Source organism: Ahaetulla prasina, chromosome 1 (assembly GCF_028640845.1).
Source record: "Ahaetulla prasina isolate Xishuangbanna chromosome 1, ASM2864084v1, whole genome shotgun sequence".
NCBI lineage: Eukaryota > Metazoa > Chordata > Lepidosauria > Squamata > Colubridae > Ahaetulla > Ahaetulla prasina.
In genome coordinates this window covers 324,995,485-325,021,851 of record NC_080539.1, presented here as the reverse complement: position 1 = coordinate 325,021,851, position 26,367 = coordinate 324,995,485, and the positions used below count along the sequence as shown (strand labels likewise).

General features: G+C 38.9%; 1 protein-coding gene and 1 long non-coding RNA gene across 2 annotated transcripts in view; one reads left to right on the top strand and one right to left on the bottom strand.

The window, feature by feature from the left end:
- Positions 1-6,621, top strand: part of CEP128 (centrosomal protein 128) — a 217,706-nt gene extending 211,085 nt beyond the window's left edge. The window contains exon 24 of the mRNA XM_058162465.1: positions 6,459-6,621. Within this exon, the coding sequence (XP_058018448.1) occupies positions 6,459-6,460 (2 nt within the window). The 3' untranslated portion in view covers positions 6,461-6,621. The remainder of the gene's footprint in view (positions 1-6,458) is intronic.
- The window catches only part of LOC131187818 (uncharacterized), a 76,883-nt gene that overhangs the window by 19,217 nt on the left and 31,299 nt on the right, over positions 1-26,367 (bottom strand). The window lies entirely within an intron of this gene.

Below are 26,367 nucleotides of genomic sequence, written 5' to 3'. Positions count from 1 at the left end.
TTTAACCTTATTTTAAAAAGTTATTTTTTTCTGAATCAGGTTGGGGTAAACAGTACTCACAGAAAATGTTTCCACTCAACTTTTGACCCTTTCCCACTCAACCCTTTCCCCTAGCACCACAAGCCACAACCTACCATTCAAAAAACTCCACTAAACCTTTGGGTCATGTTGCAATAGAGCATGGAAGGATTGCCATGGGAAAAATAAAGTCTGCTCATAACAGCCCGATGGCACTAGCCTGTTTCTGAACGGTACATAATAAAAATGGCTTACAAAGAAAGACCGAATTTACTGGATATATGAAATGTTTCCAAGAAATAAAAACAACTGCTTCTCTCTTAAGGATCATTATGGAGGATCCATGTACAGTAATATCCAACTGCTTCATTTGCAATTAGCCTATGTGTGATCTTCTACTCGTACACAAAAAATACTCTTGAATAAGAAAATAATGGAACACATTGTAATTCCATGGGCAATAGGCATTTAAGACAAAGTAGGAGGAATTATCCCAGGCAAGATGGTGTACTAATAGAGATATTTCTTTATAATTTCCTATGCATTTCCCATTGAAAAATCTTTTTTCATGCTCTGCAGAGTTTCAGAGCTCTGCAGAGCTTTTCTTTTTCCTAATAATAATCAAGGTTATAAACCTGGGGAGGGGAGGGGAGGCACCATTTATTTACCTTATTTTGATCCACTGTCTTGCAATAAACCTGCAGACCTTTTAAATATTTTAGACTGTTTCTAAAATTAATATTTACATGTAATATAAACAAGCAATTTCAAAACATTTCTATTTTTAATTTTAAAAATAATTTATACAAGAAACAACAGTCTACCATATCAGAAAAAAATACACAATAATGGAAAATACCCAGGGTTGACTTTGATCTGTACTTGACTGAGGGAAATCTGCTGCAATAAATTAGACTGGAAGCATGAAAAAAATCCCAAATGATCACTTGTATACCATGCAAGAAAACTGCAGATGTGTGTCTAAGTAAGTCGGGAGCCATCATGGTACAGCGATTAGAATGTAGTATTGCCGGCAAACTGCCCACAACCAGCAGTTCAGTTCTGGTTGACTTAGCCTTCCGTCCTTCTGAGGTCAGTAAAATGAGGCCTTAGATTGTTGGGCACAAGATGCTGACTTCGTAAACTGCTTAAAGAGGGAGGTAAAGCACTATGGAGCGGTTTATAAGTCTAAGTGCTATTGCTATTAAGTCGCTAGGAATCACATTCAAAAGTAATTGGTTTGTTGCAGCAAATTTCATTGTTTACAGCAAAGGTATAGTTTTCTACAATAAAAATGGTTCTTGTTTTTTATGCTAGACACCTCAAAGAATCTTAAAAATTGAGCTCACATACATTGACTGCGTAAGTAAGTATATATTTATTTATTTGACTTATTTGCCTCTCATCTCACCTCAAGGCAACTGTTATAAGTACTTATAAAAGCTGTAGAGGCTTATATGTTAAAACTTTGAGTTGGGCTTAGAAACAAATAGTTAATCAATGTAGTTCACTAAATAAATATATATACTACAAATGTTTCTCCAGACTTTCATAGCATTCAGGAAATAAGTGGCCTTCTGCTCCCATTGAAACATCTAGACAATCTTCATTATATTAGACACTTTTTCTGTTCATCTACCAGAATTTTGTCCGTGCTAGAATAAAACTTTGCCCTGTCTCTTCCAAGTGGACTTCTGAAATTAATGAGACATTTCATAGAATGTCTGACTTGAAACATAGGGTGTTTGTGACAACAAACACCCTTTCTATTAATACATCAGAAAAATATTGTTTTGAAAAAGCATGACTGCAAGATACTGCTCTCTCAATATAATATTTTCAACTGTGTCTCTCATCCTGCTAAGCCAGAGGTCAGCAACCTGCAGCTCTGGAGCTGCATGTGGCTCTTTCATCCCTCTACTTGGCTCCGTCGCTCAAAATATGTGTCACAACTGCCAATGTGTGTGACACCCATCAGCATGCAATTTATTGAGCTTTTCGACCCCCGGTAGGCCAACCATGGATAAATCCAAGAAAATTTTCAGAAGAAAACAGAACGTTTAACTCAACTACATATGCTAGTTTTGTGGCTGCTCAGGAAATAGCCAAGCATGGGAAGGGTTTTGTGGCTCCAGGTGTTTTCTTTTCTGTGGGAAACAGGTCCAAATGGCTCTTTGACTGTTTAAGATTGCCAACCCCTGAGCTAAGCAATTATCTATGTTAATGTGGGCTTATAACTTGATCATTCTCAACCTCTAAATTTTGGAACAAACTGTTTTTGTGGGGTTTTTTCTTTTCCTAAGAAGCTACATCTAAAAATCTGGAAGGTGGAAAGATTACCATACACGAGGAGAAAAATTTAACACTTTTCTTCCATGTTGCACCTAACCAACCTTTGTCTCCAGAATTTCTGTTTTATGCCAGTTGAAACTTCCTTCCGGGCTAAGTAGCAATTTTAGATAGGGATCTTCTGTGGAAAAGGAATCTGGGAACAAACTTGCAGTTGCTGACACATGATTAGCAGAAGGCAGCCATAGCAGGGAGAATCAGCCTGTGGGGTTTTAGGGTTAACTTGTTCCTACATAATATTGACATGCCAATAGTAACCAGATAATTATCTTACTTAGGTTTGGTGGTAGTGGGGGGGAGTAGATCAAGAAGGAAAATATTGAAAATGCTCATTAAGGGATGCAGTAATGATGGGAGCAGGGAATAACTTGTACTATGATTTTGGAGTAAGTACTTTTTTTAACAGCTATTTTTAAAAATTGGAAAGATTTAAACATAAAGCTGAGTTGTTGCCAATGAAAAGCACTTCTTGCTCCCTCAGGTTTGGACATTGTCTTTTTGTCCAGAAGCCATGCACTTTTGGTTCCTGATGCTCCCTCATTCATCTGGAATAATTTGGGGGATGTAGTGGGGGCAGGAAGCAACAGCAGGGGAGGGAGAAAAGCCTCATTCCATGAATGGAGTTCTCTTCTATTCATAAAACAGGAGTTAGGCTCCAGGCCAATGTGCAGATGGATTTGAATAGTAAGTGACCATCCATTTGAAATATATAAGAAATATTTTTGTAGGAAAAGTATCAGAGTGACAGAAAAGCTTCTTGAAAGCTTTGTATTATGACAGTTGTAGATATTAGGCAGTCTTCCATTTTGCTGTCTACATAAAAAGGTCAAAAGTCCAGTTTTTGTCTCTAAAACAATCTTATTTAGAGAATTACTTGCATACTGTATTTGAACTCTGGAACTGCTTCATTGTGTTGCCTGTAATAGGGTGGCCATTCATAAAGATCTCTTCCTTTCTCATAGTTACATCCTATCTAAAGATGTTTCTCATTGCTCTTTTTCTTAGTAACACTGGATTTTCTGGAGTACATTAGAGAATGTGATTTAATCCTGTTCCTTTTTGCTACTGCCCTCATGTTTGTTACTAAAAAAATCCTCATGCTATTCCTTGCTTAGGGTGGCTGAGGTTTGATAATTAAACTGAAAATACCCCTCAATGACTCTCATGCAATTGGTGATGAGATTCATGAGTTCTCAGGAATTTTTCTCTTGTAATTATCCTTTTTAATATTGCCTTTGAAAAGTAGGTTTATGTGAAATAATAGAAAATATTCATAGCCTGGGTTTTAGATTTTGGCAGTGGTTTGCTGTCTGAGCTTGTTTCCATTTAGTTCCCAAATGTTTGGTTATCAGACGAGGTAACATCATCAGAAGGTTTATGTGTTAAAAATAACACCATTGGATTGGTAGATCACATGGGTTTAATTTCAACCTGTGGTCGAAAGAATCATATTGTTTGTTTTAATCTACTAAGTGTGATAGCTATTCAGCAGCCCTAAGCAAAGGAAAATTGAGGGTGAATGTTGAACATTAAGCTGTGCTGCGTAGGGACTGTAAATCCAAAAATCCAAAATAAAGGATGATCAATTTATTTGCTTATTTTGAATTTTACACTATAACCTAGTGTGCGGGAATGAACAGTTAAGGCAAAGATGGCATAAATTAAAGTTTAGGTAGATGTTCTAGTTGGCATATGCTATTATTTATCTGTAAGATTCCCATGTAGATCTTAAAATATCCTGAGATGTAGCATTCCAATCAAAGGAGGGCACTGTCTACTTTTAATGCTTCATGCATCAGAAATTTCCTGAAAAATGGGGAATGCATCAAGAAACTGGCCTTTGTTCCATTAGGCAATTTATACGTATATGAGATTATTTACCTAGGAAAGCATGCAGATGAAAATTTAATTTGAATCTCAAATAGTGCATTCTGAGACGAGTCATACCATACGATATTGCTGAAGCTCTAACCCACACTTATTAAAAGGGTATTGTATGGTAGTTCATAGATTCAGTGACAAAGTGAGCATTATAAAACCTTTTGTAAATCAGTGGCCTATTCATTCTGTACAATTGACTAAATGATATAGATACAGGCTTGAAAGAGGCATAATTTACTTCTGCACTGAAACATTTGTAGAAGAAATTGCATTACATTTGGCCAATCATTTTATAAAAATACAAAAATCATATTTTGTAAAGTCTAACAAAACTCTTTTGTTCAAGATTCAATACACTTTGTAAATATTTTGTTTATTTATTAAATTTATTTCTTGCCTATCTCATTTCGAAGCAATTCAGTTTTGCAGTATAAACAGCTCTGTCTGCATTTATCAAACAATGATCAGACAGGCACACACACTTACCTGTTCATGTACTCACATTGTCAACTAAGTCATGATAAAGAATAGATTTTTCTACCAGGAATCATCCTATGGCAGATCATAAAAATTAGAGTACAAGGTTTAAATCACTACATAAATATGTAAAAGATAAACAATAGGTGAGTTAAAACCTACAAGTTAAGAGCCAACCTGAATTAGTATGCTCTCTTATGCCCTGATCACCACTCAGTAAAGTTACTGTAGCATGGTCTAGATCAGGGATGTCCAAACTTGGCCCTTTGAAGAGTGGTGGACTTCAATGCCCAGAATTCCCCAGCCAACAACTTGCTCGTATTTATAGTTCATGCTGGCTGGGGAATTCTGGGAGTTGAAGTCCACCACTTTTCAAGGGGCCAGGTTTGGACACCCTGGTCTAGATGAAACAATATTTTGGGCCAACTGTAATTTCTGTGTCATTTCCAAAGGTCATCTTCAATGTGGCTGGGATATTGGAAGATAGTCCTGCTGTTACAGGGTAACACCACAATTGTAATTACTGCACTGGTTAGCCTTTGGGCCCAATTTATCAACATCATACAAAATTTATTTATCGAATCACTCATAGAGGACTTTAACCATAGCACACTTCCCATTAAATTAAAATATTGCAAAAAGTCAAAAGAAGATACCGCTTTACTTCTTGTGAATTAACCCAATGCAAACAAGTGTTTTCCCTAAAATAAAGTGAATGGTGATAGCATACTAAGCTGGCTCTCCTCAACAGGGTGTGAGGGTGCATTAACAGAGTTAGTCATGGAGAACCTAGAAATACATTTATGGGTCTACATTCCATTACATCCTTCAACATATGTGTGCTTTCAAGTATAGAAACTCACACAGTATAAGCCACCATGTGTACTGTGTATTCATAATTCTTTTGGACTCAGACTGTCTGATAATATCTGAGCTGAGTATAAAATACATGACAGAAATTTAGTTGGAAAGTGAATAACAAAATATGAAGTTGAATTTGTTACAATTGGTTTATTTCTATTTATTTTCTAAATAATTAAAACAACAAAAAATAGCAGAAATATTATACAAATCTTTTTTGATTCTCTGTGACAGCGATGAGATTTTTTTTTATAATATATTTTTTGCTTGAGAAATTGAGAAACATTTAACAGATAGTTCTATAAGTCAGAAAGTGAATACAGTTTGCTAGCAGAATTTTGTCCTTAGTTCTTAGTATTCTTTACAGTGTTGAGCTAGCATTATGTTTGTTAGGGGCCTGCCCAAATATTACTAGAGAAGCATAGCATTATTGGCTCATCGGGATTTGTGAAATTCATATGATTTTAAACAGATGCTAATAGAAATGTCATGATGGCTGATGGCTTGCTTTATAAAGAGTTCTATAAAAATTATCTGATTAATTCGATTTATATCTACATCGGCAAATGCTATAATGTGATATTTTGTGCATTATGGCATAGTAACAGCTTTGGACAATTGGAAAATCATATATATTATAAATAGATAAGGGAATGAGAGTGTATTCTTCTGGACTTTTCAATACCATTCATTATAGTATCCTTCAAGCTTGCTTTAATGATTTGGTTGGGGCATGGTGATAATGATAGCTGTGCTTCTATAGACCTGTGATTGGACTGAATTCCTAAAGGTTATACTTCTGCAGGGCACTAGGGTGTGAACATAACACCTGTCTATAGATTATTGCATCAACTATTCTTTTCTTTTCCCAGGAGTACACAAGCTCAGGAAAAGCACAACTATTTTAAGAAGTGCAGATAGATGCTAGATGTACACATCTGCAACCTCCAAATCACCTCTTTTGGAACTTTTTGGAACAAAATTTGAAGCATGACACAGTCTCAGCAGATTCCAAGTATTAACTAGTGGATTTTCATATTTGATTAAACCATCTTTTATTTGTCAGTCATTGAATGAGTCGATGTTGTGACCTAGGCCCAAGTAGTTATTACCAGACACAATCAGTTCTAAACAAACATATTTTATTAGAACAGCTGAGAATTACTTCATTCTCAGCTTAGTCCAATTAAGTCCAAAACAAAGTCCTTCAGAAAAAGCCCTTTGGCTTTATCATAAACCTTTGTCTTCTTTGGCACCCTGACAAAGGCTTTTCTTGGCAAGAACCCCACAAAGTTCTGAAACAGGAGATGCCGACAAGAAAAAATTGTAGCGACGTTGCTTTCCTACAAAAAACCCAAGAGCCATTGCTGCTCTTTTAAGCCTTATGGGAGGGGCCAATCATCTCCTGGCCTTACCCTCGAGTCATCCTTTTTGCTTTAGCTGCTGTTGCCTTCTAGCAGCTCTTCGCATGGGTGCACTAAAAACAGGCTCCTCCTGTTCCTCTGCCTCTCTGCTGTCCACCTCTGGAGGCTCCGGAGTCCGCACATCGCTCCCAGATGGCCCTGGCCCCATCTCTGTCTCTGACACAGAGCCCTCATCTGGGCCTTCCCTTATCTTCAGGAATGACCCGTTGTCCTTCCCAGCCTCCTCACTGTCTGACTCCACTGCCAGCTCCACAGGCTGCTGGCAAACCACAACACTAGCTTGGGTTTTTACAACAAGGAAAATAAAAATGAAGAGAAGGACTAGGGGAGACTTGATATCAGTCTTCTAATATTTTAGGGGCTGCCACAGAAAGGAGGGGGTCGATCTATTCTCCAAAGCACCTGAGGGCCGGACAAGAAGTAATGGTTGGAAACTTATCAAAGACAGATCCAACCTAAAGGAGGGAGAAAATTTCTGACAGTGAGAACAATTACCTGTAATCAGTGGAACAGCTTGCCTTGAGAAACTGTGGGTGCTCCAAACTGGAGATTGTCAAGAAATGTTTGGACAGCCATTTATCCAGAATGGTTTGGGGTTCCTACTGAAGCAAGAGGTTAAACTAGAAGACCCCCAAGATCCCGTCCAACTCTGTTATACTGTTACTGTTATTATTTAGAACAATGTATGAAATCTGGCACTTAGTCTTTTCTAGATATGACTAAATGTGAAACAATGACTGTTGATATGTTGGGTGGCCTGGGAAATATGGAACTCCTTCATACACTGCCCAAGGTGTAACAACATACATGCAGCAGAAAGCAATGTTAGAATAAAATCTGAACCATTTGACATACAATTTGGGCAGCTATGCTTTTGAATGCCCATCTTCCCTAAACAAGCTATGTCAAAAGCACAAAAGTAACTAATCAGGAAAATCGTTGCGAAGTAACCGTTTCCAACAGTCTGGATATGTCATTTTTTCCCTTCCTTGATTGATTGTGTGTTTATTTTGCTTATTAATATTCTAGTTAGGGGGCCTTTAAAAAAAAGTTACCTTCCCATCCCAGCCCAGTAAACAAATGTCATAGCAAACTCTTAGCATCTCCTTCTGCTGTATACCAGGTCTAACTCTCTCTTCAATTGTCTGTGCTTTGCCAAGGGGCATCCTGTTCACTCAATCTCAGTGTTCATGAGATTAAAAATAGTAGCTTCAAATAAAACACACAGTACATTTAAATAGAAAGTAAACAAGAAAGGCAAGGCTGGGAAATTCTGCCTTAATTCATGTGGCTATTATGTGTTCCTAAAATAGTTTCTATCTTTGGAGGTGCCCTTAAGGAATTGTGAAGAAACCTAGCATTATTTACAATGAATGCCACACTTTCTATTCTGTTGGTTTAGTCTACTTTAACCCCCTCCATCCTGTGTTCTCTGGCACAGCTCTTGCAAACATTTGCCTGCACGTAGGCCCATTCAAGGCTGAGACTTGGTGGATGAAGATTTTTCCAAATGAAGGCCTGTTATTTGTGTAGAGTACAACTCTTTCAATCGGTAGTTCTAATTACACCGTAACACACATTACTGATGCGATTACTTTCTGAAGAGGATATTTGCTAATTAAAACCACTTCATAATGAGATTCTCTCACAGTTTATCTTTGAAATACCATCTAGCCTCTGAGAGACAAATCTTGTCTTGTTTGTCAGTCAGTGCCTTGGAAGAAGTAGCCCAGTTGTGAGATATTTTCTTACCAGTTATTGGCTTACAATAACGTTCTCTGGGGTTGAAGTGATGCAAGCCTGAAAACTTGCTAATTAAGTGACTATACGAACTTTCCCATTGCTGATAGGCCTGGCAGTTGCAAGAGGCAATGTAACTAATCTGGTGTGAAAACGCTTACACCACTGTGCAAAGGTTTATCCAACAGAAGTGAGTTTAAATCCCTTTGACTGGAATGGATGAGAGCTAAGCAGATGGTTAGCATATCTAATCAAAACAATGTAGCCCTAATTAAGTTTACTCAGAAGTAAATTTCATTAAATTTGGCATGGTTTTGATTCCTCACTATTCTCCTTCCTTTTTCTTATTTGTACTGTATCCAAATAGCCACCATACTGTAATACATGGGCAATATGAAGCAAATTCTGCTCTAAAGAGTTGCCTGTTTTTCAGAGACAATATTTTAATGGATATTTGCAGTCCTGATTTCTTCAGCAGTTTTTAGCTTTTACTGATTTTTAAAGAGCATTTAAGGTGTTCTTTTAGACAAACTGGAACACAGAGTATCTTGGCCACCTGCATCACCAGGGCCTCCTGACTCTCTTGTAACAAAAATTGGCTGAAAATTTCTTAGCCTGGAGGTCTTGGCCATCCTTCAGTGACTGTTATTATACACATCCTGCCTCCATTCAGCAATTCCTGTAAGATATGAGGGTTTTTTTCCCCCTCTGAATTTCCTGCTCAAACTCTAATAGAATATCTACAGACTTTTAAATGGCATGTGTGCTTAGAGACAATTGGATTTCTTTGGCAAAATCTCCAAGCAAAGGAGTCATGAGGATGGGAAAGCTATACAACATGTGTCAAGCTTCTTTGAACAACACTAGACAGGAAGCAGATGCAAGCAGGCATTCAGGGACACACAGTTTTCATACATGCTCCTTTGCAGGAAAGTTAATATAGCAGAGGTGTTATGAAAGCATCGGGGTCACTGTTGTGTATTAAATGCAAGCCCGATTTATACATTTAAATCAAATTTTACAGTAATGCATTTTATTTCTTCCACCTGCATGGTATAATGTGCTTGAAGTCACTTTCTCTTAGGCAGAAAGAACAGTTTTCTCCCATCTCTTGTTTTTGATAATGGATTAATCGGGTTTCGGGCAGTTTGCTTCTTACCTTGTGAGAGTTATTCTCATGGCATGGAAAATGATTGGCATGGCAGGGGGCAAAGCAGTGCTATTAGATCCCTTTTATGTGCAAGTCGATCTAATGCCTATAGCAGGGCTGATAACCTATGAACCTCATAATCCTACTTGAACAGGACTTTCAGGAGCTCCATCCAGCAAGTTGGAGGATCCAGCAGGTTGGAGGATCGCACGGTATCTGTATTGCACAGTACAGAGAAGGTCACAAGTTCTCAACCTTTACAGTAATGCTATGTATTGTGAGAATATGAGTATTACCTAGCCTTAATTTACCAAGTAATTAACACTATTAATACAGCTTGCCAACACCAGAATTCCCTGATGGAACTATAAAGTACTAGACCAGGGGTCTGCAAACTTGGCTCTTTTAAGACTTGTGGACTTCAACTCCCAGAGTTCTGGCTGAGGAACTCTGGGAGTTGAAGTCCACAAGTCTTAAAAGAGCCAAGTTTGCAGACCCCTGTACTAGACTATTTGTATTGCTAGAGGACTTAATAAGACTTCTAATGAGTAGGGTCCTACAGAAAGAAACAGAAAATGGAACAACATGCTGGTATGAAAAGCCACTTGTTAAGGTTGTTTGCCTACCTTCCTAGGCTGACTTAGTTTCTCTTATAGAGTCTTTGAACATGGTTGCAAGCTACTTTCTATCTTTTTGAACTATCTGCCCTTCCAGCACAGGCTGACTACTGAGATTCAGCCAGCTTTTTTGGTCTCATATTTATCCAATCATTAATCTGATTTTATGGTCCACTGGCAGCCAAATTACAAGGAAAAAGAGTGGAAGCTACATATTTATTTTAGATAACAAAAGCAAATAGTTTCATGTCTGAAGATAGACAGGTCTATTCTAAAAAAATACAAGAGAATACAAGTCATGATTGGCAAACAACCACGTTTGTCCAACCTTGCAAGCTAGGACATGGGAGGCAGAGAATAGAAGGGGGCGGGGCCAGGCAGAGGTGGTATTTATTTATTTATTTATTTATATTTTATTTTGTCACAACAGTATACACAAGCATCAACATAAAACAACAACACATCATATAAGCATATATATGAGCAAAAGTATGCAATAACTATATTAATTTGATATAATGAAAGGAAACAATAGGACAGGAACGGTAGGCACTTTTGTGCTCTTATGCACAAAAGTAGTTCTCCAAACTACTCAAAATTCTCCAAACTATTCAAAATTTCCGCTACCGGTTCTCCAGAACTGGTCAGAACCTGCTGAAACCCACCTCTGCTCTCAGCCCACCCCACCTCAAAGAGTTGTTGTTTAAGAGTATAATTAATCTGAGTAATCTTCAAGACAAACCCCAATTGAATGATAGAAGCATTATGTGTGTGTGTGTATACAATAATTATTCAGGTTGCTTTTGATAAGAACCATTCCACGACCCTGGATTTATTATAACAATCTCCCCTAAGATAGATATTCTAGTGTTCTATGTGAGCAGGAACATAGGTTTTAAATAGTTTTTTTAAAGAAGCTAAAGAGAAAAGCGGGGGAAAAGTAAAGCAGGCTATCATTTTCTAAATCTTCCCCCTGCCTCTGAAGGTCAGATTTCAAGTACAAATCCACTTTTGTGTTTTTGTTGCTTTGTTTTTGTTTTATATAATTTATGTTGGCTGGCATTTTAAAATTGCAGTGGAGCAATAAAAAGCCTGTGCTTAAAGTTACTATCTGCCTTTGCCAGATTTTTAAGGAGACAGGAAGATGAATGTCAAAGACTTCTGGGGAAGGTTTTGAGATACTGTTAAGAGCTACATTCATTTGTCAGTCCCAATAATTGGTCTTTATGTATATCTTACTCCTGCATTTCAGTATCATCAGCTAAAATATTTTCTGATTTCTCCCTATAATTTCATTTAAAATCCTAAACTATTTTTTAAATTGAACTTCAAGAAGAACACAAACTAACTGGGGTTTATGGCTAGCATCAAACTCATTTAGGATATCTTTTGATTTTTGTTGATACATGGACCTAATTTATAATAGAAATACTGGAAGAAATAATCCAGTGACTAGTTCTCAAAAAGCTGCATAATCATCATTAAGAACATACTTGTAGAATCCTTGATAGCCTCTGAGCTTGGTTGTAGACGTTTCATTGCCAAACTAGGTAACATCATTAATGTTAGGACTGATGATTTTATCTAGTTTGGTAATGAAACATCTACAAGAAAACAACTAAGCTCAGAGACCACCAAGGACCCCACAGTTCTACTCTAAGCTACAAATATTCCCTTATATCAATATATACAATATATATTAGATTGGATCCAGAGAGATTTAGTTATACTCATAAATCCATCAAAATCACAAATGTGAGAAGAATAGTTTAAAATAAAATTGGACAATATGTTGTTTCCGAATGTTTTGAAAATCTAGCTATGGACTTACCATGTTGTGTGAACCAGCTCATTATATTAAATCATATTACAGTTTAGTTGTTTGGTTTTAGTAGTTTAAATAAACACAGCAATTATGTTCTACTGACCTGGGTATAGAGTTTTAAAAATCTTTGTTACTTTGAATAGACTTTAAATATGACTATGCTGTGATTAAACCCATATTTTAGCCACTATCTCTAGTAGCTTTTAAACATTCATTGATAATATTAGATACTGACATATTTTCAGATATGATTAATGGTTTTAACGAAGGCAAGTTCAAATGCAGGCCTTGTGTTTTCTAATTGGAAAACCAGTTTTTGGCACAGTATCAGTAATTTATGCATGAAAAGAATACACGTTCAGATTGATATGGAGCTCTTAAGAATCTTAATGCACTATTTATTTATGGCAGAGGATGATATCCCAATATTTGATATCAAACAATTTTCAAACAATACAGAGATTAGCCAAAACAAATAGAGATATAAAATTAAATCAAGTGTAAGTTTCTCGAGAACAGAATTTACAGATTAACCATCCACCCAGAAAAGGTGAGAAGAAACAACCATATTTCAATGACTTAATACATTTGCATGGAAAACTTCTAATTATTCCATATGCACCAGTGAGACCCAAGGGGAGGGGAAGGAACAACTGTCATAATCTGTGAACCATTATAGGGTCTGAGATGCTCCACTCCACAAATAACCAGATGAGGTGAACTCTGGTTGAAGTTGTGCTTAAGGGAACAGTTGGAATTGTTACTGGTATACTGCCATGGACAAATTGCTCTCTAATTGCCTTCCAACTCCCTGGTGTCAACTTTCCTGCAGTGAGATAGGGTCTGTCTGATTAACTCATTCTAGACAATTTATGGAACCAAGGGGGTTCTAGAGAGAGCTTGGGATTTCCCACAAGGATATGGTTAGCTGAGACCTTAATCACCACCAGGAATGGGCAACTGGCCAAGGCCTTGGATTGTTTTAATCCATGTGGCTTCTCCCTGTGTGTTTATCCCAGGGTATTCCTCAGTTTAACAAGGAACTCTAGGAGATGAAGCACCGGAGGTGATACCTGAAATTTTGTTGGAGGAAGATTTGCAGCAAGTTTGACTGAACATGGGTAAAAGTACAAATTAGGGAATATCTCATGGCAATAAGAAGAGGACATTGTACTTTGTGCTGTCACCTATTGATTGGATCCAGCACCATCCTGATTCATGAAAAAGCTAGGAGGTGATCTGTCCATGCTATGGCATTGGCATCTTTGAGGGAGATATGATACCTCCTGCCTTAAATGAGGTTATGGTGGATCCTTGGACCCAACAATTTTTTGATAATTATTATCTTCTCCCTAACCTTCTCTTTTTAGGGAAGACTGTTGAGAAAATGCTTAATGAGTTGATGAGAACCTTGGAGAAAGTAGACCCATTTTAGTTGACTTCCAGGCCAGGATTTAGTACAGAGAAAGCATTGGTTGCTCTTGAAGATTATCTGTGGCATAGCCAGGATGGAGATGCTACATTTATCCTTTTACTCCATGTCTCAGGGGTTCCAAAACTACTACAGTGCTGTATCATTCTGTACTGGCTCTGGGGATTAGGGTTATGGTGATTCTCCTTTCTCTAGGAACTGTGTGCATTGGTTTTATTTGGGAGGGAGAGGTCTCTCTCTCTCTCTTGGCCCCTCCTTTGTAGGTTTCCACAGAGCATAATGATTTCTACCCTCCTTTATAGCCTGAACATAAACTGCAGGTTAAGGGGTCATTCAACAGTTTGGGGTTTGGTATTATCAATGTGACAAGCCAAGAAAAAGTAGATTTATATTTCAAGGAAACTTATTTTGACTAGACATCAGGTAGAATGGAAAGCACTACTTTGGGAAGATGGCTTCCAGTATTTGTTCAATTGCTAAGTCATGTTCAACTCTTTGAGATCCCATGGCACCCCACGAACCTGGATGTCTCCCATTTCCAGTTTTTCATCTGTATGATTCCAATTCTAACTTTCTTCTAAACCAAGTGAATATTAAGTTGACTTTTTAGGCATTTTTTAACCAACAAAATATCTTTCTTAATAAAGACGATAAATGTAACCTCTTCATTACAATTATACAGTGTAGTTGTGGCCTTCCCTCCCATTATATAACAAGCTTGATCCTTGTCTGGATGCTACTGGGGAAACTAACGCAAAGCCATTCTTGGCAGTATGGCTTGTAGATGGAACACAGCATGCTTCTCTTGCCCTTTTAAAGGATCTAGATTATTGTTCCTAACAAAACAGTTTATCTCATGGGCCAAGACAATCAAATTACATGCAGGGTATAACACTTTATACTTTGATACAGGGTGACATTCTATTAGAAGTTTAAAAAAATAACTATCGCTCTTACCAGTCGAAAACAGTGATGCTAACTTCCTTAGGAAGCAGCAAGTTTGTAACCCCCTAGGGCTATTCTAAATCTTTTTGTTTGTTTGTTTGCTTGTCAAAGTTTCCATAAGCCATATGTCCTGGCAAAAGCAGCTGTAAGATCTATTTCCTTTTAAGAGAAAATAACACCAAGTGCTTGAAAGTGACTTTTGAAGCCATTTCCCTATGTGATCTTGAGCCAATGTGCTTTTGATCACAACCATAAAATCCTCTTCCTTTTCTTCCATTCACAGTGGCCTTGTAGCCTTATCTGACTGCCTAACAATGGAAGTATTTTGACTCAGATGTGCCTTGATCAAGCAACAACTAATGGCAGAAATGTATCTTGAACTATTGAGTCCAGTTTTTCCCAGGTTATCATTTATAAATAACAGGAGATTGGATCTAATTATGTTTTAATGGATTATGTAAATTCTATTGAGGCTACTAGTTGAGAATTCCTTTTACAAGCAAGTGACAGTAGCCCCAAAAGTGACAGTTGCCCCAAAAGGATTGTGGATAATAGGCACCCCATCCATCCCTCTCTCTCCCTATTTTATTTTTGTATATCAACAGAGAAGCTGAATTTAGAAATAGTGGCATGCTCAGAGACAATTGGTGAGCTGCCAGAGCTGAGATTAGTGTCTCTGGTCTTAGTCCAGAACACTATTAAATGAGACTCCTAATTGAGCTAGCAAAATTGATATTCTTCCAGCTGATGAGAAAATATATATGCTTATACATATAGGGAATCTGTGTGTGAAGAAGCACCCTCTGATATTCTGAAAGAAGCTCAGGAGAGATATTTGATGGGTGAAGACTATTCATGGTCCAATGGCAAAGTCAGTAAAACTGAGTACAGTAGAACATCTGGTCACGACCATAATTTGTTCCATAACTTTGGTCGCAACCTGATTTGGTCGTGACTTGAACCTATTTTTGAAAATTTGGTGCTTACAAAAAAAATGGCGCGGAAGGGGAAATTGGCCGTGAAAAAAAAATTAGGAATTTTTTGGTCAGAACCCGATTTGGTCATGGTCAGAAGCATCCATGATTGTAGGTTCTACTGCATTAGCATTTTCATAGGTGGTCCAGAGCAATAGCATAGTTACTAGCTACCACCATCTTGCATATTAACATCTTGGTTTCACAACCAAGCACAACAAATGCTTGTCTCAGTACTATGTCCCAATGTGAAATATGACTAAAAGGAATGTAACCCTTTAAAACCCTTGAGGGGCTTTAAAACTATAGCCCAATCACCTTCTCAACAATCTTCCTCAAGACTGGAGATTAGACAAAAACTGTCAAGGAATATTGAGTCCAGTAAAGGGTGTGGGGGGAAGGATTCAACTTGCTCCAGGTAATCATTAAACTCTCTGCTTCTGTGACCTGACTATGGCAAAGGATCTATTTATGTATTTATTAAATGTATATGCCACCCATCTTACTAATAAGGGGACTCATTGATGGTGATTCAAATCCTAGTTCAAGTTTCAATGATCTGTGATAAAACAAACAAATCCGGCTTGGTGTTTGTAAAAACTTGATGATTTGGGTCAGAGTCATGGTGGCCATGGAAGCTATATGTCACTGGGTGGCAAGTTGGTCCATAGATCTCAGACACTGACAACCTGGTGATGGAATCTAGCAGTTAGATAAGAGGCTGGTACAGTAGCAATAAACCCATCAGCTTCCTGGAACAAAACTTCAGCCAAAGGGTTACATACCTGTTCAGTCCCCTCCCGGCCTTAGCCACGCGAGCTGGCTAAACAAACCAGTAATTGAGTGCACAGCTGCTATCAGTCCTGGCAGGGAATCTGCAGCTGCCTGCCAAAGTCTCCCTTTTATCTTGGGGTTGCCAGGCAACCAGGAAGTCAGCAGTCCAGGCCAAATGTTCAGCTCAATTCTCTAAGAGTCAAAGAGTTCAGCTCACTTCTCCACAAATCAAATAGTTCAGCTCAATTTTTGCTCATCATGGAGCAGAAGAGCAGCCAGGGCTGCTTTTATACTCTGTGGGGTGTGGCTCCGTGACTCAGCACTTCCTAGGCCTGCCCCACCCTGCTTCTGTTGTTCCTGCCTCTCCTGACTACGAAACCTAGGGTCCAGCCAGGCCTGATTGCCATCAGCAGGGCCTGGAGGCATGGCCTGAGGGGGAACAGTCAGGGGATGGAGGTCTCATTATCTCCTCCACGTGGCCTGCCTCTGGGTCCTGGAGCTGAGCTAGGGAAGCCAGTGCTCCAGAGGTAAGTCCTGATGGCCCTTCCCCCTCACTTTCCGAGTCACTTTCTGGCAGGGGGCCCGGCTCGGGGAGCGCAGACAAAACACTACCTTTCATTATCTCGGTAAATGTATTCACTTGATGGCATCCACCATGATATCCCTGGCTCTGGTCTCATAGCTAATATCAAACTCAGAACTTGATTAGGCATATTTTCAAGAAAGATCTTCCTTTTGGACCTATGCACTTGGTTATGTACACCAGTATGGCTGCCTCATCCCAAACTGAACCTGTGACATGACACTTATTTCAAACTGTCTAATAGCCAATCATCAATAAATTCTTTTTCCATATAATTTTTCAGCAAGCTCTGTATACAAAGCTGCACATACTGTAGATAACCAAGCTGCTAATCAGAATGTTGTGGGATACATTCTGAAATGCTTTGGCAAAGACAAATGTATTACATTCTTACAAGCTATTGTGAACTTATCTGATCCATAAAATGAGATAAGATTAGTCTGGCAAGTTTTGTGCTTGATAAGTCACGACTGATTTCTTCTAACTAATGCAATGTTTTCAAGGTGCTTACTAATAGAATTCTCTAAGATCTGCTTCTTAGCTATTGCTGTCCAATTGTCTGCTATGTAGTTTACTATATTCTCCTTGTCTGTAATCAATTTATAAATATAAACTTGACACTTTCTGAGCTGTATATATGGATATAACATGGCTATAACAATTTTTTTTCCTTTTGCTTCTTCCCTGTGTCTCCGACTTCTCACATTTTGCCTGATAAAGAATTCTAGAAAAATTGAAAGCTGACCCACTCTTGTTTGACATTATTTACTTATTCATTCAATTATTTATATCCCATTTTCTTCTAGGAGTTCAAGACAGCTTACACAAGGATCATGCTGCCCAGAATGACCGCTAGGAGATAGACTGTGATATAAATTGTTTAAAATAAATACATAAAAATTTATAGATCGGTCTTCATTTGATCTCCTTAACAACTCATGTGTGGGTGAGAAGGAGCCAAAACTCAGCTTGTAAATTATTGTGGCTGAAGATAGAATTGAACTTGGCCTTCTTTATCAGGCTAATACCATACTCAACTATAAACTGGGATTTGTTTTTCTGATGGAGCATTAGGGCTTCAATTGCCTTTTCTGTGTTTTGAGATTAGATTATTTAACATTTCCCTGGTATTCGTAGGAAGAAAGAAAGGGAGGCCATAGATTCTATTGTGACCAAATAAGACCAATACAAAAAGCATGGTGTTACCCAAATAGAATTCTGGAGACCACTAGTTTCTATATTCTTTCTCGTGAATGGCAATCAGTCATGTCTGAATGTATTGTGCATAATCAGCATCAAATATGGGTTTGTAACCAATTACAATAGCTACTGGATAAAATAGTTGGGAAGGACATCATTTATTTATTTATTTATTTATCAAATTTTTATACCGCCCTTCTCCCGAAGGACTCAGGGCGGTGTATAGCCTAAATAAAACACAATATATATACAATTAAAATCCCAATTAAAATAAAGCATATTACAAAAAGGCCAATGTATAAAAATTTAAATTTAAAATTTAAAAAATTTAAAACCCCACCACAATAAAACCCAATTTAAAATGTTAAAAAACCATTATGCCAGTCCAGCTTGAATAAATAAGTATGTTTTTAGCTCACGGCGAAAGGTCCGAAGATCAGGCACTTGGCATAGGCCAGGGGGAAGTTCATTCCAGAGCGTCGCTGCTCCAACAGAGAAGGCCCTACTCCTGGGGGCCGCCAGCCGACATTGTTTGGCGGACGGCACCCTGAGGAGACCTTCTCTGTGAGAGCGTACCGGTCGGTGGGAGGCATAAGGTAACAGCAGGTGGTCCCGTAAGTACCCGGGTCCTAAGCCATGGAGCACTTTAAAGGTGGTAACCAAAATCTTGAAGCGCACCCGAAAGACCACAGGAAGCCAGTGCAGACTGCGGAGCAGTGATGTTACATGGGAGCCACGAGTGGCTCCCGTTACTACTTGCGCAGCCGCATTCTGGACTAACTGTAGCCTCTGGGTGCACCTCAAGGGCAGCCCCATGTAGAGAGCATTGCAATAATCCATGCATTGGAAAATAATCCATGCATTGGAGAGCATTGGAAAAATCCATGCATTTTTCACAACATTTGTAACATTTCTAAAATTTTTGGTTTGGGAGGAGGTTGAACATCAAGGAAGGTGGACTAACAGAAACAGCATCACAATGTCATAATCCAAGTCCTGTCCCTTCTTATGTACATTGTGATGGCACATGCATCATGAAAGGAGCAAAGCTTGTGACATTATGTCACAATGCTGAGTGCTTGTATCATTCTAAGTAAGGTTGCAAGTTCCCATGGATAACAGTGAGCAATCTATCTTTAGAATGGCAGTATATGGTTGAAGAATCAATGTAAGCTCTGGCTTAGCCTGTTTACGAAGAGTAGATTTTCCCTATATATTTCATGTAAGACCTCATTGAGAAACCTGTGCTAATAGTAAAAATGAATAAGTATCCTCAGAAAAGAAAATATACATTAAGTTATAAGGAAATTGCAAACGTATCTTTTACATATTCTGAGTAATACCTCTGTCAGCTTTGGAAGCCATATTAGGCTGGAAGCTACCATGCTGCCAGCTTCTCATGTGTGGGAAAGTAGGAGGGGGGATTTAGTAGAGGGGTTGTCTTTAGACATAGCATTCTTTCTGTCGGTCAAGGTCAAGCCGATCCTACATCTGGAAAAGGAATGGTTGGAGTGCTGTGTCGAGATAGGATGGATGATGATTGGAGCATGTGATCAACTGGGGAGTGAGGGGATGGTTTGGGGGGTTTTGATTTACTGAGGGAAAGCCCGGACCTCTCAGATTCAGATTTTCCCAGATGTGCCAGTTTACCTATCCTAGTAAATAGAACTTTGAAAAATGCTTGCTTCAGAGTTTTTACTTGGAATCGGGGGGTTTTCTGGAATGTTGAAAACCTCCCAAGATGAGAATAATTTCCTTTTGTGAAATTAGTTCTTATACTTGGTTTACAAATTTCTCCATGTTGCCTTACTGTGTGATCCAAGGATATTTATATACCAAAAACTGTCTACTATTGACCTCACCCCATTCCTAAGAGGTCTGTAAGGGGTGTGCATAAGAGCACAAGTATGCCTACCATTCCTCCTAATGTTCCCTTTCATTATATCCAATTAATATAGTTATGACATACTTATGCTTATATATATGCTTATATATCGTATAGTTATTTCATGCTTATGCTTATATATACTGTTGTGACAAATAAATAAATAAATATAAATAAATAAAATAAATATTTCTGGGGAGTCCAGAATCCAACATGCCACAATAGTCCTATTGGACACTGTTTTATCTTTTGATAAAAGCCCTGGGGAATTCAGAAGATTAGAAGCACAGGCTTAAAGCACACACAGTCTCACATTTTCTGTGATCAGCTGACAATGTTGGAAAGAGAAACCTAGCAGACATTGTCACCTTGTTATTCCCCTCTGTTTCAGATACTGCACAAGCTGAACTATTTATTATGAGAGACAGACTTGATGTTCCTTTTCACTCAGCCATATCTTCAGCCTCAGGCATTGATCAAAACCAAGGCAGCTGTCCTTGGAACAGTATAACTATACAATTTAAAGCAGGCATTGCAGAAAGCAATTAAAAGAAATAAATAAAATGACATTCCAGTCTAGATTGGGTACATTAAAGGACATTTGGGCATTATTTCTTGAAAGCAGGTGTAAACAGAAGTCTGCAGCTGGAAGAATGAATGGCGACTTTACCTCCTTTGCACTGTTTTCAAGGGTGACAGTTAAGGAAGTTCCTTTTCCTCCTCTATATTCTGTGCAAATTTCAGAAAATAGTGTTTGCTAGTGTTTTCTCCTGCTCAGGTAAGGGGTTTAAGAGAGAGATCTTAGTTTCTGTTGCTTCTAAATCTGCAATCTCAAGTGCTACAGACAGAATCATGCTGATGTCCCATTGCCGTTCTAAACATGTTGCTTACCAAGCCCTGTCAAAAGGCTGAATGTCCCATCTCAGAAAACCAATTTGCATGAACTGGATCAAAGTGACCAGATCACACAGTTGTTGATTTGAGCTCCAAGCTTGGCGATTTGGTTGCAAACGTTTCATCCCTATTCAAGGAGACATCTTCAGTGCGCTTTGGATTGTGCTTGTCTGGGGGGTGCGTTGACCTTTAAATACCTTTCTGAGTCCTGGTCTAATTTTGGATTGTGTGATTGGCTTTGGTTTTAAGTACCATCTGTGCGATGTAAATTAGTGCCAATGTTAATGTTCGGATGTGTTCTGATGATGTCATGGTCTGGTTCCGGGTTGATTTGATCCCAAAGGCAGCAATTAAAGACCAGCAAACAGCCATGCTGCAAACAAACTTATAACTTGACAGATCACAAGAAATTGGGCCACATCACATGCAGCCGATCAAATCACCACCCTCCTCCAAAAAGCCACCACAGTTAGCCCTCTAACCTAAGCTTTATTTCTTCCATTTCTTTGTAGAAAATGATTTGAAATGTCTTTGAATATTAGTAGAGCTGATAGTTATGTTGTTGGCTTGAGCTCCGAGCTTGGAAATCTGGTTGCAAATTTTTCATCCCTATTCTATACTTCTATAGTCCTTGGTTTTGACTATGACTGAGCAACTACAGCCAGCCAATCACGACCCAAAATCAGACCAGGACTCAGAAAGGTATTTAAAGGCCAGTGCTCCCCCAGACAAGCACAATCCAAAGCACATTGAAAATATATCCTCAAATGGGGATGAAACATTTGCAACCAAATCGCCAAGCTCAGAGTTCAAACCAACAACGTAACTATCAACCCGAGCTACTAATATTCAAAGACATTTCAACAGTTACCTATAGTCAATGCAGTGTTTGAAGTTTGTTGTCATGGGGAAAGGTAGTAATGAAATTGAAACTCAGTGAAATGAATCTTCTTTGGTCAGACTGTGCATCCCTGATAGATGAACCTCTGCAGTCCTAGAAACTAGCTCTTCCTGAAGGTATTATTTCACTCAAATAACATTAACTGGTGCTATAGGACAATATTTTGGATAGATGGGTGGGTGGCCATAGAAATTTGATTGATAAATACATAGTTTGCATTTTGTTGTGCTCCAAAGGATGAATCTATGCAGGTTTGGAAGCGCCTGGTAGGTTTGGAAGCCCCTGGTAACTATTGCTAATTGAATCACTACAGGTCATTAAGTGAGAACCTCACATCATTGTGATTCATGACTTCCTGCTGGCTTCCCCATTTTCTTTCCTAAAAGCTGGCAGTGAAGGTCACAAATTGTGATTACGTGACCATGGGGCATTGCGATGATCGGAAATTTAGGCCATTTGACTGGGGAGGGGATACTCAACAGTTAGAACTTTGAACAACCAATTGTAAATACCATTCATTCAGCACTGTCATAAGTTTGAATGGTCATTGAACAAGTTAAACGAGGCCCACCTGTACCCTCCCTCTTGGTGTTCCATTAATAAAGGTAAAGGTAAAGGTTCCCCTCACATATATGTGCTAATCATTCCTGACTCTAGGGAGCGGTGCTCATCCCGGTTTGAAAGTTGAAGAGCCAGCGCTGTCCAAAGATGTCTCTGTGGTCATATGGCCAGCATGACTAAACACCAAAGGCACATGGAACGCTGTTATCTTCTCACCAAAGGTGGTTCCTATTTTTCTACTTGCATTTTTTATGTGCTTCCGAACTGCTAGGCTGGCAGAAGCTGGGAAAATTAATGGTAGCTCACCCCATTACGCGGCACTAGGGATTCGAACCGCTGAACTGCCAACCTTTCAATTGACAAGCTCGGCATCTTAGCCACTGAGCCACTGTGTCCCTCTATTCCATTAATAGGAATAGAGGCCAATTCTGTTTTGCTATGCTTTGGAGAGGGGGAAAGTCAATTACCTGTTATATTGTATTATATTTTCTTTTGTGTTTCTCCTTTATTGTATGTAGCCTAGGTTACATGAATTGTCAAGCAAACAAACGAAACCACTGTACTTCTACACATTGCTTTTCTATGTATAGATACTGTAACCGAGACACTAGTGACCTAGTTAAGATCAATTGTGCTGTGGATTTCTTACAAGATGCTATCTAAGACAGTTTTAAATAAAGTTTTCAAAGCTCAGATATGAAATTCGTTAGGATGATCACTCTTTTTTCCACTAATACATTGGATACAGATGTCAGTTGGGGTCAAATGGATAAGAAATGCATTTGAAGATCACACCTCCTGTTGGCAGACTCCAAAGCACATACCACTTTTGTTTACACTGGTGTTGTCCCCGACAGTTGAAAAAATGGCTGACAAGAAACACCTCAGTATTAAGCAGCTTAGTTTCTCCATTTGACCTTTGAGCAACGCATATTTGCCTCACCATCCTCAAAGCCAAAAAGATATGTTGCATATGATTAGGCTCCCCCACAGTTTTTATTTTGCTTTTCACAGCTTTATGGAGGTCCAGTGTAAGTAGCAAAACTAAAGGCAATCCTGCTCTAAGCTGCTCTAACTGAATGGAATAGCCTTCTTTCTTCCTGCAGGCTATAAGCTGGTGAAAAGGTATTAGAGCTTTCCTCTAATACCTTTTCTCCAGCTTACAGCCTGCAAGAGGAAAGAAGGCTATTCCATTCAGTCTATCCAACATTCCAAAATATTAGCTTAGTCTTGTTGGGAAATTACTGTAATTTCCAGTTTAGTTGGCACTCAGCATGCTCCCAGTCAATCCCTTTATCCAGATCAGAGGAGGCATACTTTTCACCTGGTAAAAATACAATTTTATGTATATTTATTAAATAGCAGGAAACATAAAAGGGGCAACTAGAAACATGGGGCCAAAAATAAAAAGACAAAAATAAAAAGACAAAAACCAGGCACATTTATGGAGAAAGACATGAATTAAAGGGTACAGAACGTAATACCACAATCCACATCATCTGCATATCTCTACATTATCTAGGTATTAGATTATGTAGGTGCTGCATCATTGGAGGTTTTCAAAGAAAGATTGGACATTCATTTTTTGCAAGATGGTATAAGGACTCCTGCCTTGAGGGGCGGGGGGGGGGCTTCAATAGAAGATCTGCAAAGTCCCTTCTAGCCTGATGACTCTATGATTTTATGATCTGCATATCTCCAGCTATATATTAAAAGCCATAGAAATTTCCAGAGCTGCTGGAAACAATATTGCAGATAATTAGCACAAAAAATCCCAAAGGGGGTGTTTTATGGATAGTCCTCAATTTACAATCAGTTTTTTTTAATAACCATTCAAAGTTACAATGGCCTTAGAAAGGGTACCTTATGGCCTGTAAAGCACTTCTGGATGTTGAAAAACATTGTGTTACCCCATTTGCCACAGTCACAATTGTGATCTGGATGCTTGACATGTTCACACATACAAGTGGTTACCAAGTGCCCTGCAATCATGTGGTTACCATTTTGCCATTTTCTCTGTCAGCTTCTCCAGAAAGTCAATGAGAAAACTGGTAGGGCAGGTTGTAAGCTGCTGCCATCTGCTGAGATGACCCCCTCTCATTTCTGGAGGCTGACTAAAAGAGCTACCTGCTGAGGGGAACTGAAGTTTTATTTGCTGGATGGAGATCCTGACAAACTACTCCTCTTTCACACAGGGAAGAGAACATGGTTGGCAGGGTGGAAAAATGGACTTCAGGTCCCTTTCTATACCCTGTTGAAGGTGTTTCTTTCTTCACATGGAGAAGGCAGGATACAGAAATGGAACTACAGTCCTAAACAAGCTGCCATATATGGCTTTAAGGTGATGGGAAGTGTTGTGATGAGGAAAAATGTGCCAATATGAAGTGTCTTGCCAAAGGGAATCACAACCACCTATTCCCGTGGCCCAATTTTCTTTCTCACAGAAAGAAATTAACTTTCTTTCTATCTAAACTATCATATTTCCAATAGAAGTGGCATGATATGACGCATTAAATTCTGACATCAACGTTATTCCTTTCCTTCCTCCAGTGGTGACAAGAGCAGCAGAATCTAGATAGGGGTTTGAACAAACTTTCTATGTTGTTGTTATCGGGTTCTTTAATCATAGCACAGATTTCACAATGCAGTGCTGTCTCATTTTCCTGCAGAATTGTAAAATCAATTAACAGTTATTCCAGAAAACAGTGCATAATACCAATGCATACTGTATAATGCCATTGCAACGGTGAATTCCTTAGTATGTTATCCAATAAGAGATTAACTAGAATCTAGAGAAGGTGTGTGTATGTTTGTTTGTGTGTGTGTGTGTATGTTTCAGTGTGAGATAGCATATTCACATGAAAATAAAATGAAAACACACTGAAGAACAAAATTGTTTTTGCTTAATTGCATGCAATCATTCAGATTTTTAAAGGTATGAAATTATTTGTAAACCTTGGATTCAAGAGAAGTCATGATGATCAAGAGAGACACAGAGAGAGAAAAATCAGATAAGGTTGAATTTATCGTCTGCGATTTTATTTTCAGGTTGGACTGAAAGTCATTTAGTTAGCAATCAGTAATACTTCTACAGTAATAAAGTATTGTGTCTTGTCCGCTCTCACCGCAGCCAGGGTCTGCTTATCTGCTCCCGAACACGGAGGAATGTATGCCTCCCGGCCCCAGTCCTGGCTCCATGCCCAAGCAGGCTGCAGAGGAGGGAGCATCCCCCGGCCCCAGCCCTGGCTCCATGCCCAGGCAAACGGAGCAGCTAGACCCCTCCCCCTCCTCCACAGCATGTGAGCCTGAGGAAAGTTTACTTCCAACATCTGATTGGAGTGACCCTCGCATCAGAAGATTGGATAGGTGGAGGCAACAGAAGGAAGGGAGGGGCAGGCCTTAATGAGCGCTGAGTCATGGAGCCACACCCCATGGCCTATATAAAGAATCTGCTTTCTGGCAGTCTCTGAGTCAGGCAAAGTCGAATTTATCTTGCTGAAGTCACTTACTGGTCTCCTGCCTGCTCTGAGGACTTTGCTAGGACTTTGGGCAGAGCTGCAGAGGCAAGCCTGATTCGGATTTCCCTGACCTGGCCGTCAGCGGAGGAGTGGGACACGACATAAAGTTTCATCTTCATATCCCTTCATTCCTCCCAGCTGAAGCCAGGAGTAGAGTAGAAAGTGCCAGGATTCCAGCAAAGAAACTTCTTTCCAATCTCTTCAGAAGCAGGCAGAGCAAACATCTCTTGGCATCCTTGTCAATTTTGTTGCTTTATCAAAAAACAAACAAACAAAAAACCCCAATGGGTTTGCAACATTCACCCATCTCTTTGTCTCATAATATAATAACAGAGCTGGAAGGGACCTTGGAGGCCTT